This window comes from Hylobates moloch, unplaced genomic scaffold, assembly GCF_009828535.3.
Source record: "Hylobates moloch isolate HMO894 unplaced genomic scaffold, HMol_V3 SCAFFOLD_13, whole genome shotgun sequence".
Classification (NCBI taxonomy): Eukaryota; Metazoa; Chordata; class Mammalia; order Primates; family Hylobatidae; genus Hylobates; species Hylobates moloch.
The window spans coordinates 99,450,743-99,467,997 of record NW_026652288.1 but is presented as its reverse complement, the minus strand read 5'-3'; the positions used below and the strand labels follow the sequence as shown (position 1 = coordinate 99,467,997).

General features: G+C 38.6%; 1 protein-coding gene across 1 annotated transcript in view; it reads left to right on the top strand.

Annotated features, from left to right (window-relative positions):
* P3H2 (prolyl 3-hydroxylase 2) overlaps nucleotides 1-17,255 on the top strand; it is a 169,239-nt gene that overhangs the window by 130,294 nt on the left and 21,690 nt on the right. The window contains exons 3-8 of the mRNA XM_032171904.2: nucleotides 1,158-1,347; nucleotides 6,403-6,534; nucleotides 8,088-8,230; nucleotides 8,867-8,956; nucleotides 11,157-11,197; nucleotides 12,614-12,708. Of these exons, the coding sequence (XP_032027795.1) occupies nucleotides 1,158-1,347; nucleotides 6,403-6,534; nucleotides 8,088-8,230; nucleotides 8,867-8,956; nucleotides 11,157-11,197; nucleotides 12,614-12,708 (691 nt within the window). The remainder of the gene's footprint in view (nucleotides 1-1,157; nucleotides 1,348-6,402; nucleotides 6,535-8,087; nucleotides 8,231-8,866; nucleotides 8,957-11,156; nucleotides 11,198-12,613; nucleotides 12,709-17,255) is intronic.

Sequence of the window (17,255 nt, the reverse complement as noted above, 5' to 3'; positions counted from 1 at the left end):
GAATATAATGATCAAGTCTGAAAAAACTGAGATTTTTTTAAACTTTTAATTACAATTTTAAAAGTTGAAATAAAAAAACTAAAAAATTAAATATTTTTAAATTAAGAGAAAATAAAAATTAACTTAGAAAATCGGTATAATGTGATAAAAACTAGAACATGATATAATTATTTATAATCCTCTCTGGCCGGGCGCGGTGGCTCACGCTTGTAATCCCAGCACTTTGGGAGGCCGAGGCGGGCGGATCACGAGGTCAGGAGATCGAGACCATGGTGAAACCCCGTCTCTACTAAAAATACAAAAAAAAAAATTAGCCGGGCGTGGTGGCGGGCGCCTGTAGTCCCAGCTACTCGGAGAGGCTGAGGCAGGAGAATGGCGTGAACCCGGGAGGCGGAGCTTGCAGTGAGCCGAGATCGCGCCACTGTACTCCAGCCTGGGTGACAGAGCGAGACTCCGTCTCAAAAAAAAAAAAAAAAATCCTCTCTGAACCTTTCTGATACTTTTATTTTATACCTAGGAGGTGAGGCCAGTGTAAATTGTTCAGTATTATACTGTGATTTTCCAGCTCCCAGTCCAGTGGTTTGCCCATTGTACCTATACGTTTCAAACTGGGGTTTTAAAAAGCGATGTAATTCTTTCTACAGACTAAACATTACTTGAAATCACATGTTGAAAGCTTTTTTTTTTTTTTCAATTTTTGACATCACCATTCTCAACACGTAGCCTCCAAGATTATTGCAGAAAAGGATAAGGGAAGATTTTAGAAAATATTAAAACACACACACACACACACACAGGCAAGGCCTAAAAGTGGATGTCAGTTCCACCCACATCTGTTGCCCTGCATTTGTTACTTGGCCCTACCTATAGGCAAATGATTTCAAAAATACAGTCTTGCATGTGCTAAGGGAAAAAAACGAAATCGATCACATAGCAGTCTATTTGCTCAGTAAGAGCCCTCTCACTTACAAGTATTTGAAGCCAGGAATGTTGTTCTTTATCTCCCAGTGCAACCCTTCTTTATCCCTCCACAGCACAAGCATCCAGTACCCCGCCTACCTAGATGATCCTCAGTCAGCATAACCCCTTCTCTTTGAAAATAAGAGGTTTTTTTGTTTGTTTGGTTTTTTTTTTTTTTTTTGTCTGTTTCATTACAGGAAAGTTACAATGCAGGAGTTAAACATTATGAGGCTGATGACTTTGAGATGGCTATCAGGCACTTCGAACAAGCCCTAAGAGAATATTTCGTTGAAGATATAGAATGCCGAACCCTATGTGAGGGGCCTCAGAGATTTGAAGAATATGAGTATTTAGGGTACAAGTCTGGTCTGTATGAAGCTATTGCAGGTAAAGCTTATTTTTTCATTTTATTTATTTCTTGATTATAAAAATACTACCTGCGATTTGTAAAAAACTATTCCAGCAAAATAGAAGAATATATTGTAAAAATAAAAGACTCTCATGTGTCTATCCCAGCCTATCTCCTGTAGAGAAATGTATGTAGTTAAAATTTTGGTGACTGTCTTCCCAAACTTTTTCAGGTCCTTATGTAAATATTTATGTATTTATTTATAGTTATTATTTCATTTTTTATAAAATAGGACAATACTATATATATTGTTTTTCAACTTTTGTTGTTTTATTTTATGCTTAACAATATATTGTGGACTTCTTCTCATGTAAGTACGTAGAGCCATTTTATTGTATTTAATGGCTGGGTAATGCTCTGTTATATAAACGCATCATAATTTAATTGACTAGTCCTTTAGTGATGAGTATTTAAGAGGTTGAAACTTTTCATTATTATAAACAATGTAGTAGTGAACACTTTTATGTAGTTTTCAACTACTTAAAATGTTTTATTATTTAATAAGAATTTAATATATTACAAAGCGGCATTTAAAATAGTAGGTAATGCACATTATAGAATAATTTGGGAGATTGGCTAGTTAACCACTTATGAGGGGAAAGTGGGTTCTCTGCTGTATGCCTTACACAAAAATAAATTGTATTTGTAATAACAATATAAGTGTAAAATATAAAACTGTTAGAACAAAATGAGGGAAAATATTTGTATAATATCAGGAGAAGAAAAGCTCTATTTTTTTTTTGAGACGGAGTTTCACTCTTGTTGCCCAGGCTGGAGTGCAATGGTGTGATCTTGGCTCACTGCAACCTCTGCCTCCCGGATTCAAGCAATTCTTCTGCCTCAGCACCCCGAGTAGCTGGGATTACAGGCATGCACCACCACACCCAACTAATTTTGTATTATTCGTGGAGATGGGGTTTCTCCATGCTGGCCAGGCTGGTCTCGAACTCCTGACCTCAGGTGATCCACCCACCTCGGCCTCCCAAAGTACTGGGATTACAGGCGTGAGCCAGCACGCCCAGCAGAAAAGCTCTTCTAAGCATGACAAAAGACAAGAAAAATAAAGAACAAGTTAAACTTTACCTAAGATTTATAAGTACAGATTTATACAATAAACCAAGCTGATCTACAAACACAAATAGAAAGTACTGTAAAATATTTTATAGGCAAAGTGTTCATATATTTCATATTCAAAGAGAGCCTGTAAATTATTATTGTTCATAGTAATTTACTTCTTAATTATCAGTAGTAATAATAACCAACACATATATAGCAACTGTAACATACAAAGCACTTAACATATTTTTATCTATTTAATGCTTTGAGCAACTCTTATAGATACTATTGTTACTTACTCTCCTCTCCCTTTTGTAAATGAGGAATTTATCTGAAAAAGATTGAGTGATGTGATTGGAGTGAAGCTGGAACTCATATTTGGACTTTTCTGAATCTAGAATCTATACTTTTAAGGTCTACATAATTGAAAAGTAGGCAAAGGATAATTTATTAATAAATTTTTCACAAATATTTTGAGCACACATTTTTTTCTGAGTTACCCATATATGAAAAGCAACGTTCAACTTCATTTACTTACTAAAATGCCAGTGAATAAAATTAGTTTGCTCTCCCCAACTTCCAATGCTTTCAGTCTTCCTCAAAAGCACTACTCATCCAGGCACGGTGGCTCATGCCTGTAATCCCAGCACTTTGGGATTCCGAGGCAGGTGGATCACATGAGGTCAGGAGTTTGAGACCAGCCTGGCCAACATGGTGAAACCCTATCTTTACTAAAAATATAAAAAATCAGCCAGGTGTGGTGGCGGGCGCCTGTAATCCCAGCTACTCAGGAGGCTGAGGCAGGAGAATCACTTGAACCTTGGAGGCGGAGGTTGCAGTGAGCCGAGATGGTGCCATTGCACTCCAGCCTAGGCAATAAGAGCAAAACTCCATCTCAAAGGAAAAACAAACAAACAAACGAAAAGCACTACTCACCTAATAACTCAAACCAAGTTACCTTTCAATCCAACATCTTCCTTCATTCCTATTCCCATATGACTTGTTACCAAACTTGGATAGATGTTATCTCCTAATAGCACTGAACACTTCCTAACTCCCTCCACCCCTTTTGCTACCACCCTGGCTCAAAGCAACAGTGATTGCCTCCTTGCCGCTCTTCATGTCCCGTTCTGGTTTTGCTCCGAATGCCCACAGAGCAGTCTCTAAAAAAACAAAATTCTGCTGACAGATCTGGTTTAAACACCCCAAATGGTTTACATTCCACTTGGAATAAAATCCACTTCTTTAATAAGAACTTCCATGATTGGGCACTTGTGTATGTTTTCGTTCATTCTCTCTCTCCCTCTCACTCTCTCTCTTGCTTTTTGATTCCTTAAATATGCCATGCTTATTTCCACTTACAGATCTTCAAAGTGTTGTTTTCTTCTATCTCTTGGCTAAAGACTCGTCCTGTTTAGTGCTCAATCTTCAGTGCCTAAGAAGAGTGAGTGGCAAATAATAGATACTTAGTAAATACTGGTTAAATGAATGGGTTGATTAATGAATGAAGGAAGGAAGGAGATGACGTATCCATCAGTTGCATAGCAGGGATTAAAATGGCTAAATACTCCATGTTTATGAGAATGTAGGTATAGAATTATTGTTAAGAATTATTGTTAAGGTTTCTTATAGAGAAAATTAGGGTATAGCTGTCAAAAATTAGACTAGGAAGTAGACTGAAAATTAATACGTCAAATGACCAATTTGTGACACACCCTGTTACCCAAAATCAACTCACTTCACCTAAATTCAATACAACGTTGTCAATTATTGAGGATATTTTCCTGGAAGTTTTATTTTTTTGGATCTCTGCCAGATCCAGTTGCCTAAATTTTTGGAATGTCAGTTTTATGTGTGGTTCATATTTTAATTGCTGTTTCTCAATGCTTGATCTTGTATTTGGGAATGGCAGATTCTTCCTTTATTATAGTTAGCTATGTTGTGGTTGTGGGGGGATAGGCATCCTGCTTTCACTCCCACATTGGCCTCTACACCTGCCTCCACCAATGGCCACTGAACAGTTTTGGCCAATGTCCTAGATCTGGTTTAGGAAAACTGACCGACGATTTCCCACAGATTAGCATTTAGTGATTTGCTCAAGGTCACCACAGCATGTTGGTAGCTAGAAAAGAATAGAGATCTCATAACTCAGGTTCTTTAATTTTTAAGACTCAAACTTATTAAAAACATATTAATTGCACAATGTCATTTAAGATAGAAGGAGGCAAGGGATATACCTAATAAAAGTAATACGACAGCTCTCACTATGTAAATTCTTGTCTCGTTCAAAATTGTCCTAAATTAGGAATAAAACTGGCTTTTTAAATAGCAAATGTATTAGAAAATCAGAATATTTGAAGTTTAGAGTTAAACATTAACAGTTGGGGAAAAATACAAATGGCTCCTGAATGCAGTTATTTATTACTAGCCCTGCTATGAAACCCTAAAGGATACCTTTCTGTCACTCCTATTTTGCTGCTGTTTATATCCGTTTTGAAAAAATATTTCCATTCAGATTTTGAGTTCTCGGTGGGTATCTTTTGCCTTTACCTTTTGCTTGTCACTTGGAATTAAAAGGAATGTGTATTAGAAAGTAAATAGAAATGCAAATGGTAAGTTGAGTAGGAGAAAACAGTTGAAGGTTGTTTGTTTTTGTTTTCTTAAGAAATAAAACAGCTGGTTATTTATTTATAACATGCTAATCAAATAAATAGAACTCATTCTTCCTTCGCATCCCCTGACTGGGGTTAATAACCAATGGGCTTTAGGGATTCTATTAGCTGTGCTATAAATGATTCAGTTAGCCAATTTATGCAAAACTGGCACATTCCCCCACACCAGAAAATGCACATTTCCTTCCTGTTGTGTTTTGGGGTCCCTCTGCAAAATCATCAAGATCCAAGCCAAACTCAGACTAAACAGAGAGCCTTTTGAAAAAAAGGCAGTTGTGGTAAATTAAATTGCACAGCTATGAGATCAAATGATTTTATCATCATTCTCAAAAGAACCCACTCAGCACAGGCGTGAATGAGCCATTCTTTCTGGAAAATACATCCATCTTCATTGTAAAAATCAGTCAAGGTGAAACGCAGGAGGCATTTTCTTCTCCGGGACGTTCACCACTTGTGTTTCCTCATCTCAGGCTTTGATAAGATAAGAGTCCAGAGCCAAAGGAGGCATGAAAACCCTAACACTTCAGGACCCTCAAGCAAGAAGAATGGGAGCAATAGAAAGGGGAGTGAAGAGAAACAGGAAATAAGATGCTCATTTAAATTCCTTTAGTTTACATCCTTCTCCCTATTTTACCAGTCTCTGGCAAAGAATATACAATGTCCTTAGTATTAGAATATACAATGTCTAGGTGATAGACTAATTTATAACTGGGTAGAATAGGTTTCTGACCAATAGGTGTAAAAAAAAAAAAAAGAGTTTTTATTTCTCCTTTAGGACAATTTGGCTTGAAAATGTTAACAAAGAAAAAGAGCACTTTTCCTTCACTTCTAAGCCTGAATTTTCCACATCCATGGTGGTTTCTTTTTCCAAACTGTTCCTTAACATTTACTAGCATCTGAACTTCCATTCCCGATTCCAGGGCACTTCAAGCCATCCAAGATATCCAAAGAGAGGCCCCAAAGTTGTTAAATACGAAAACTGACATTCAGCTGGGTGTAGGTGGGGTAAATGGACTGTGGGGTATAAAAAGTGTATGTGGGAAGGGAAAAGAGAGGCGTAGAGAACAGACTGTGAGCTGGAGGATTCGGAATCTACTGTCGTTCTAGTGATCGCTGGCCAGGAGACCTTGGCAAGTCACCTACTTTCTTTGTAAAAAGGTTTTGCAGTCCGGAAGTGAGGATTATAGTAATTTTGCTCTCCGAGTGTGATGAGGTGAGGAATGCCCTGTCTAACTGTGGCTGTGACGTTGCCGTTTGGGCACTCAGCAGCCTGGAGGAACACACGTATTGGCTCTTGTCTTCCAGATCACTATATGCAGGTGCTTGTTTGTCAGCATGAATGTGTGAGGGAACTTGCCACCCGCCCTGGCCGCCTCTCACCCATCGAGAACTTTCTTCCTCTGCACTATGATTACCTACAGTTTGCCTACTATCGAGGTAAAGCGTGGATCATCCGTGAAGACTTCTTGGGGGGTTGTGGTTCATCATTACAGACATCACATTTTTGTAATTGAGTGTTCTGACTTCTTCAGTTTATTATGAAAGCAATCGGAATTTATGCATTTCTTCTCTCCTGAGCTGCAGGACAAGAAGAGCAGAAGGGGATATCACCAATGGGCAAAGTACAAAATTTAATGCTGTGATAATTTACTGAAAATTATACTAGATTGACATTTTGCATGATTTTTTAGACTAATTTTTTTAAAACTCAATTTAAAAGGAACTTTGCAAAATCCTCCTCCTTTCCAAAAACAAAACATTATTTATTTTCCTGGTGTTGATGGCACACAATGAGTCATGTGCTAAAGTCATAAACAGTGAATCAAAGATGAGAGAGTTGCTTAATTTTTATCATTCTTTTTAAAAATCAGAGTCATCTCAGAGTATATATATATATATGTGTGTGTGTGTGTGTATATGTACTTATACACACATACATGCACACACACACACACATATATATACACACATACATATATTGTAAATTTCCATTAGAAGAAATACAATGTTGTGACCTATTTGAAAACAAAGCATACAGACATTTAAAATTTCCCTTGTAATAGCTAAATATTTTATAATGAAAAGTTTATATTGGAAACATCCTTGTTAGTTCCTTTTAGTAGTTTGCTACTGTTGGATTTGTTATAATTGTATAGTGAAGGATTTGAGGGGCTTCCTCCAGAACATCTGGGACTCTATGAAGGACTTTGCATTGAAGTACCAGTTTACCACAAACTGCAGCAATGAAAAATAACATTTTAAAAGCACTTATGTTACTCATACATTATATATAAAATGGTTCATTACTGTTGCAAAGATCACCTTCAGGATGTTTACTTAACCCAAACTCAGTACAAAAATCAGAATTAACTCTTACAATTCTGCTGTTTATATGTGTTAAATAATAAAAGTTGTCAACAAACATCTTCGGATAGAAACTTAACGATCTGTGGCCGGGCGCGGTGGCTCACGCTTGTAATCCCAGCACTTTGGGAGGCCGAGGCGGGCGGATCACGAGATCAGGAGATCGAGACCACAGTGAAACCCCGTCTCTACTAAAAATACAAAAAAAATTAGCCGGGCGTGGTGGCGGGCGCCTGTAGTCCCAGCTACTCGGAGAGGCTGAGGCAGGAGAATAGCGTGAACCCGGGAGGCGGAGCTTGCAGTGAGCCGAGATTGCGCCACTGCACTCCAGCCTGGGCGACAGAGCGAGACTCTGTGTCAAAAAAAAAAAAAAAAAAAAAAGAAACTTGACGATTTGCGCAAAACGACTAGCACCAAAGCAGAGCAAAGGTAATAACTTTTGAATACTTGAAATCGTGTCTTTCCTTTTATCTGTGACTGTTTCTGCTTTTTCTGCTGAGCCTCAGTTTATCTTCCCTCGTATTCGTGTTTAATGCTGACCTCTGTAGACATGTTGATGGCCTCCCTTTAAAATCCTTTGGACAGACCTAGGCTGACTCTAATGCTGCAACTCCTTTGTCTTTCAGTTGGTGAGTATGTGAAAGCCCTGGAGTGTGCCAAAGCCTATCTTCTGTGCCATCCAGATGATGAGGATGTCCTAGACAATGTGGATTACTATGAGAGTCTGCTGGATGATAGCATTGACCCAGCATCCATTGAGGCCAGAGAGGTGAGACCAATGTTTTGAAAAGAAATTTTTTTTTTTTTTAAGACAGAGTTTCGTTCTTGTTGCCCAGGCTGGAGTGCAATGGCGCAATCTTGGCTCACCGCAACCTCTGCCTCCCAGGTTCAAGCGATTCTCCTGCCTCAGCCTCCCTAGTAGCTGGGATTACAGGCACGTGCCACCACGCCCGGCTAATTTTGTATTTTTTTTTAGTAGAGATGGGGTTTCTCCGTGTTGGTCAGGCTGATCTCAAACTCCTGACCTCAGGTGATGCGCCCGCCTCGGCTTCCCAAAGTGCTGGGATTACAGGTGTGAGCCACCGTGCGTGGCCTGAAAAGAAATTCTTGATTCTGCATGTGTTCTGGGGAGAGTTGATAAAAATATAACACTGGTCTTAAAGATATCTAACAATTTAGCAAAGGTTCTAGAACTCAGTTCTTTCAAACTTTATTTATGCCTGAAGCACATTTTTATTCATACATGTTAGCGTGTGAAAGTATGTTGAGATGGGGCCATGTCTTGCAGCTCTGAATATTTGTTAGCTCATTTGTGACTAATGAAAATATTGCCACCTGAACATTTATCATATCTCTTACCTGTTATTTAAATAAAAAATGTCTTTCTTTACTTCTTTTTCTCTAGGATTTAACAATGTTTGTGAAACGTCATAAGCTGGAGTCTGAGCTGATAAAATCAGCTGCAGAAGGTCTGGGGTTTTCATACACTGAACCGGTAAGAGGAAAGAGGAAATGTTTATTAAAATAATGATTCAGTGGAATCCTTTTTATGTTTTTATTACCTGCCTCCATTTTTGCCATTTACCTCAAAAAGCTAAGATTTTAATGCCCTCCTTGAGGTAAAAATTGGGGGTAGGAGATATTTACTCAATGTATCTGATGAACTTTATTTATTTATTTATTTATTTTGAGATGGAGTTTCGCTCTTGTCGCCCAGGCTGGAGTGCAGTGGCGTGATCTCGGCTCACTGCAACCTCCGCCTCCTGGATTCAAGCGATTCTCCTGCCTCAGCCTCTCCAGTAGCTGGGATTACAGGCACGCGCCACAATGCCTGGCTAATTTTTTTTTTTTTGTACTTTTAGTAGAGATGCTGTTTCACCATATTGGTCAGGCTGGTCTGGAACTCCTGACCTCAGGTGATCAGCCCGCCTCAGCCTCCCAAAGTGCTGGGATTACAGGCATGAGCCACCGCACCCGGCCATCTGATGAACTTTAAAAGACTAATGGATTTCCACATCAGTCATTCCACATTAACGAGGTCCAAAGTCAAAGGCAAATCTATTGGGTAAAAGTATTTTGTGTATGACTCATTTGCCCCGGGAGTGTTTTATTTTCCTAAATTCTGGATGTGGTGTTTTAAATTTTTCTTTTAATCTTATATATTACCTAAACATTAAAGAGAATTCAAAATATCATCAGTCACACTCCTACCACCCATCATGCTGACTTCACTTTTCCATGTTGTCTTCTAATCATTGTTGATATGAAGACATATCTTTTGCAGAAACATATACTATGGTATAAAGAGATTTGTATTCTTTTATTTAAGAAGATATCATAAGAAATTTCTACATTTGTATAGCTTTAAAAGGTATTTTTAGACACATTTTAGTATCTAAAAAGTAGATAGAATTTAGAATTTTAGATAGGTAGAATCGACGTACAATAAATAAATGAACTCTTCTGCTGAACACTTTAATTATTTCTGATTTTTGAATTATACATAACGTATTAAGCATTTTTTTCTCTATTGAACTATGTCCTTAAATTCTTAAGAGTGGAATTATTCTGTCATCAAAGGATATAAGGTTTTAAATTTCTTGAAACTAAATTGCTTTTCTAAGAGAATTCTCTTAGAAATTATTTATTTATTGTTTATTTATATGTCATTATATATGATTACTAAGAGAATAAATCTCTTGGAATTATTTATTTGCACACTATTTTAATACTAACACTATCTCATGTGGGAAGATTTAGTGACTACTCTAAAGTTGCATAGCTCACAACAGATTGAACAGGCATTTGAATCCTAGTAATGCATAACAGTACCATTTTACCACAAATTTATCAGCAATAAGAAATAATACTTTAAAATCACTTTTATTATTTATATATTATGTATGAAATAGTACACCATTTTAACTTGTAATTTTTTGATGACCAGCAAGAATAAACCTTTTCACATATTCACAAAAGAAGAGGAAAAACCATTTTTCCTCTTCTTTTAATTACTTGGGCATGGGCTTTATTCATTTATCCATTGGTTTCTATGTAAGTTCTTCAAATGATATACAAGTTAATACATTTATAAAATTATTTATAATATGTCCATTTACAACCTTTTTTCATTTCTTTCTTATGCCATGTTTTTATAGGCACACTTTTTAAAATGAGTTAATTTTAACGTGCTTTTCCAATATAACACCTTCTAATATATTAATATTTATATCGGATCTTACTTATTATTCTTTAAAAATTATGTTATCCAAGAGACCTTAAAATATGTTATTTACTAATTTCATGATCTATCCAGGTGATTACTCAAGCTCCATTTTGTTTGCTTGTTTTATTCAGAAAACGTAAAGAAGTTGAACTGAATGATCTTTCAAATGTTTTTCTGCCACCAAATTCCAAGTCACTTTCTTGGACAAAAGGGTAGATATCTAGGCTAATTCCATGCTATTTAAAAAATCGATTTGTATTTCATTTTGTCTGCCAAATCTCCACTAACTTTAGCCTTCCTTTTCATTAATCTATAAAATATAAATATATTGTATTTTTACACAATATGCAAAATTCCCAAATTATAGATCTTTTGAATGTTTTGTGCATATTTTATTTTATCTTAATTCTGTAAGTGATGTTTTAGTGACAAAATTACTGCATTTTTTTTTTTACTCGATTCAAAACAGAACTATTGGATCAGATATGGAGGACGACAGGGTGAGAATCGGTAAGTCCATTCAGAATGCGAACTGGTTTTTTATGAGGAGAAATATTTAGTGTCATAACCTATCATAGAGAAATGTAGCTCTATGAAACAGGCAAGGAGAGCTAATAAAATAATTCTAAGCTGCGAATTAGGAGCTCTGCATCCAGGTCCCAGCTCTTCCTGCCACGTTTTTGTAACCTTAGGTAATGTATCTTCTGCTTTCTGGATCTCATGTTTTTTTTACAGAAAAAAAAGGGTTAAATCAGGTGCTCTTTATGTGCTAACATTCCATGATTCCAAATCTGAGAAGGTTGGATACTGGTTTTGATTTATTAACAGAAAAACTATGAAATGGGTTTTTTGATGGTGAATTCCCTTACTGTATTTACTTGAAATAATGAAGTTCAGAAAGTTATACTAAAATAGCTAAAATATTAGGTGTCACTAACTGAATCAGAAATCAGGAAAGCTCATTATTATTATTATTTTTAAATTTTATTATTATTATTATACTTTAAGTTTTAGGGTACATGTGCACAACGTGCAGGTTTGTTACATATGTATACATGTGCCATGTTGGTGTGCTGCACCCATTAACTCGTCATTTAGCATTAGGTATATCTCCTAATGCTATCCCTCCTCCCTCCCCCCAAGAAAGCTCATTATTTACAATGACAAAAGTCAATTTACATCTTTTAAAAGGACTGAAACTCAGAAGGTTAGAAACACCTGCTTGAGTTCACATGGTCCAGCTTATTCATTTTCAAATTGGGAACCTGAGGCCCTGACAAGGCAAGCAACTTGCTTAGAGTCTCATCACAAAGGAAGGACAGATCCAGATCTTCTTGTTTGGAATCTTGAAGTCTTTCACTAGGTTTCAAAAACTCAACCCTTGGGTGGCATAAAATTATTTCAAAAGATCCAAGAGTGTATATACACATTTGGATTTGATTTTTACGTATATAAAGAACAGCCTGCTATCATTTGTGTGTTTGCAAATGACAAACCTGTGCCTTCTTTTCACAATAGTCAAGAACTACTACATTATGACATAATTTGTTTCAATTCAATAATTGTTCAATGACGCACTCCATGTTCCAGGCCCCACTGGACACTCTGAGCATTATAAAGATGCTCATGATAATTTTTTTACTACTTGAGATTAGAGTCTAATCTGAAGAGAGTTATGTTATGCATACAATTAATTGTAGTAAAGGTTGCTGAGAAGATTTAGAGGAGTGAAATAAGGCAAACTCACTGAGGAAACAGAGAACTTCCTAGAGGCAGTGACATTTAATTTGACTTTAAAAGACAGGTGAACTTGTTTACAACAAAATACACAATGTAGAGTCACAGACTACCTGGGTAAAGTATTCTTTGCCTTTGAACATCGTTATTCAATGACAAATTGCCATTTTAAATTTTTTCAATGGGCAGGGTTCCTTCAGGAGTGAACGTAGAGGGAGCAGAAGTTCACGGATTGTCAATGGGAAAAAAGCTATCACCCAAGATAGATCGAGACCTGAGAGAAGGTAAGTAGCTGTGCACTTTTACCCTGTAAAGGAGGGGAAGGGGAAGATGGGGCTTGACCAGTTCTTTTCCAGATCAAGGAAGAACCCACTCTCTCTAGAAAATAAAGAATAAGACTAAGCTACTACACTCCCTAACAGTCTGAAAGCAAGACTTAAAAAAAAAAAAAGTCTTAGTTTTGTGTATTATTACCATAGGTTTTCAAAAAAAAAAGAAAAGAAAAGAAAAAGCCTCCAAATTCACTCCCTCATTTGTTTCCCAAGGAAACTTGCATGGTCATCACCATTCTCAGCATCCCGGAGGCTTAGCAGTTTCCTATGGTTTACTTCTGTTACACAGTCAGTAAGAGCTAGGTAGTGTGGGACAGACTGTATATCACAGGAACTTGGAGAGGAGACCAGCCACATGGGATAGTAGATTAGTTAACCTTAGATGCTTGAAGCACATAGATCTGAGCAGGGCCTTTAGAGAAAGCAGAATGTAGTAGGATGCATGGATTTAGAGGGAGCCATTCTAATGGTTAAAAGAAACGGAGCAAAGGCACAGAGACGAAGCGAGCGGAACATTATGTGCCTACTTATGTAAGATGAAAATTAGTAGAGACACAGGTGGAATGTTGCCAAAAACAGTTTTTAAGTAGAGCCAAGCATTGTTATATTAATAAAAACTATTAGCAATAGTAATACTAACAGCAGTAGTAATTCTTAACAATTATTATTTCTGTATGTTTTATGATTTCCCAGCAAATTTGCACACAATTTATTTGCATACTATTTTAATACTAACAGCATCTCATGTGGGAAGATTTAATGACTTCTCTGAAGTCTCAGAAGCTCAGAACAGGTTGAACAGGCATTTGAACCCAGACATTTGACCAGAAATCCCATTTTCTCTTCTTCGCCTGCTGCATGAAACATAGAATTGTGTAGATATCAAAAATGTATCACCTATTGATTAAATAATTGCAAGACGAGGCTTTCAAAGCGCTGCATTGGGAAGCTGTACAGTACTTCTTTCCCCAGGAGACCTTGTCAGCACATTCCTCTGATTTGAAAACTTTTGGCTCTCTACAGCTCTCACATTTCCCATCCCTTTCCTTCCTTGGCTTCCAAGTCAGTTTCAACCAGTAAACAGGATAATATGCTCATCTAATCTGACCTGGACCTCAGTTTGCAGCCACAAAGCCCAAGCTGTTTCACAAATGCCAGAGAGCTTCATGGTCAGCCAGAGTTCATGTTGCCTTTTAGGCTGAGAAATCACCCAGGAAGTTCATGCCAATAAGCCAACACATTGCTGTAAATGTTTGGGAAACTCCAGGACAGTTGCCAAATTTCAAAGCATTTTTTTTTCCCTGGCTACCAGGGAATCTGGTGTCCAACAGCTGACTAGTAGGTTAATAGAAGAGCAGAACAGAAGACTACATGTGGTAGAGAAGGATCATGATTAATTGGGCTACCCAAATCTACCATTTCTACAGAATTGTCTAGGATGAAGTGGCTAATGGATTGTAGGATGGAATGTTTTCTGGGCACCTACTGGTCTGAAGGAAAAAAAAAAAAATTACCTACCGTACTCTCATATTCAATACAGAATACTTCTGTGGCCAGATGTGTATGAGGTTTTACCCACACGACCAGTAATTCTCCAGTGGATAGCAAATGAGTGTGAAATAATCCAATTCAGTTCTGACACTGTCTCTCTGTAAATAGTATCAGGTACCACAGGTTAAGGGCTCAGCCCACAAGACTGCTCCCATTTCAGATGCCAATTGCAAGTATAAGTTGTTACCTATACTTCTGACCAACCCCTCACTGGTCAGCTACAAACCAGTGGTCCCATGATCCTGACTTTGGGTTAGGTTAATTTTCTAGAGCATCCCACAGAACTCAGGGAAACTCTTGTGTTTACTAGTTTATTATAAAGGATACAGATGAACAGCTAGATGAAGAGGTACATAGGGCAAGGTGTGGGGGGATGGGAGGAGGTACTTCCATGCCCTCCATGGGCAAACCACCCTCTCAGCATCTCCACGTGCTTAGCAACCTTGAAGCTCATCAAATCTTGTTGTTCAAGAGTTTTTATAGAGCTTAATCTGCAGGCCCCAAATTCCTTTCCCAGAGGTCTGTGGGTGGAGCTAAACGTTTCACTTTCCTAATCACTTGGTCTCTCTGGCGACCAGCCCCATTCTGAGTCTTTTTAGGGGCCCTACCCTAATTCACCTCATCGGCATAAACTTAACTGTGATCAAAAGGATCTCAGTATAAGTAAAAAGGACACTCTTATCCCTTGGGAAATTCCAAGGGATTTAGGAGCTCTGTGCTAGAAACAAGGGATAAAAACCAGTATATTTCTTATTATATCATAACTAAAAAGCCTGTTGTCCAGTTGTCAGATACCTAATTAGGATCTAAATTAAGAACAGTTGTAGATAGAGACAAAGTTTCCAACCAGAAAACACTTTCATATCTCTCTCTTTTTTTTTTTTTTTTTTTTTTGATATGGAGTCTTACTGTGTATCCCAGGCTGGAGTGCAGTGGCATGATCTTAGCTCACTGCAAGGTCCGCCCCCTGGGTTCAAGTGATTCTTCTGCCTCAGCCTCCTGAGTAGCTGGGACTACAGGCACATGCCACCACACCCGGCTAATTTTTGCGTTTTGAGTAGAGACGAGGTTTCACCACATTGGCCAGGCTGGCCTCGAACTCCTGACCTTGTGATCCACCCGCCTCGGCCTCCCAAAGTGCTGGGATAACAGGCATGAGCGACCACGCCCGGCAACATTTTCTTTCTTTTTTTTTTTTTTTCTGAGACGGAGTCTCGCTCTGTCGCCCAGGCTGGAGTGCAGTGGCGTGACCTTGGCTCACTGCAAGCTCCGCCTCCTGGGTTCACGCCATTCTCCTGCCTCAGCCTCTCTGAGTAGCTGGGACTACAGGCGCCTGCCACCGCGCCCGGCTAATTTTTTGTATTTTTAGTAGAGACAGGGTTTCACCATGTTAGCCAGGATGGTCTCGATCTCCTGACCTCATGATCCGCCCGTCTTGGCCTCCCAAAGTGCTGGGATTACAGGCGTGAGCCACCACGCCTGGCCAACATTTTCATATCTTAATCTGACTAAAAGGGGATGTCAGGGAGGCATGTGTCACAGAATAAAGTATACTTCAGCTTTTCTCATCTTCCCCAAAGAGATTGTCATCTACTCTGGATGCCTAACAGTGTTTAGTATTTAGTATTATTCCTACTGGACAGCTCCTAAGCATTAAGATGGGGTGACCCAGGGCTACTTACATCCCGCAGTGGCTTCAGTCCATGAAACATGTGTGATATGGAAACTCACTAAAAAACATTGCTGTCACTTGTCCATTCTCCTTTCACTCACCAGATTTAAAAAAAAAAAGAGTCTCACTTTGTCACCCAGGCTGGAGTGCAGTGGTGCCATCTCAGCTCACTGCAATCTCTGCCTCCTGGATTCAAGTGATTCTCCTGTCTCAGCCTCCCGAGTAGCTGGGACTACAGGTGCATGCCACCATGCCAGGCTTATTTTTTCATTTTTTTTTTGGTAGAGACGGGGTTTCACCATCTTGGTCAGGCTGGTCTCGAACTCCCGACCTCAGTTGATCCACCCGCCTTGGGCTCTCAAAGTGCTGGGATTACAGGCCTGAGCCACCGTGCTCAGCCCACCCACCAGATTTGTAAAGGTTGTGCTGCATATGATTGCAGAGTCAGTAGGGGGATAGTAGAAACAATGTTGAATAAACTTGGAATCAGGAGGCTAAGTTTCTGGGATTATCTTAGTCTGATATGCTCTACAGTGATGAAGATCTAGTGACTCATTTTCTCTGGGCCCTATGATTTTTATCTATAGAAGAAGGATAGTAACTGTTTTAAGATAGTGAACATAAAAAGTTCTTCTTTTTTTTTATTTTAGAGCCAGAGCCTCGCTCTGTTGCCCAGGCTGGAGTGCAGTGGCGCGATCCTGGCTCACTGCAAACTCTGCCTCCTTGGTTCAAGTGATTCTCCTGCCTCAGCCTCCCGAGTAGCTGGGATTACAGGCACACACTACCATGCCTGGCGAATTTTTTTTGTATTTTAGTAGAGATGGGGTTTCACTGTGTTGCCCAGGCTGGTCTCCAACTCCTGAGCTCAGGCAATCTGCTCGCCTCAGCCTCCCAAAGTGTTAAGATTACAGGTGTGAGCCACCATGCTTTGCCCTTTTTTTTTTTTTTTAACTGTAAAAGGCTGTACTCATATAAGGGATTGTTAGCCTGCCTACACCATCATGCTTTGTATGACACTATCGAATTTCTGATAAAGTGATTCTTCTTGCCATGAGCCAGACAGTGAGTACAAGGGAGTACTTTCTTAGGGTCCCTTCTTGTTGCAACCAGAGTCAGAGCCAGGCACATACTTTATGAATGAGAGAAGAATTAACTTGTTCTTCTTGGGCTGTGGTTAAGAATTGGCCGAAGCCATCAAATCAGGCCCCAGAAACCACAACTTACTGGACTACATTTTTATTTTTATTTTAATGTTTTCCTCTGTCTGGTGTGCTAC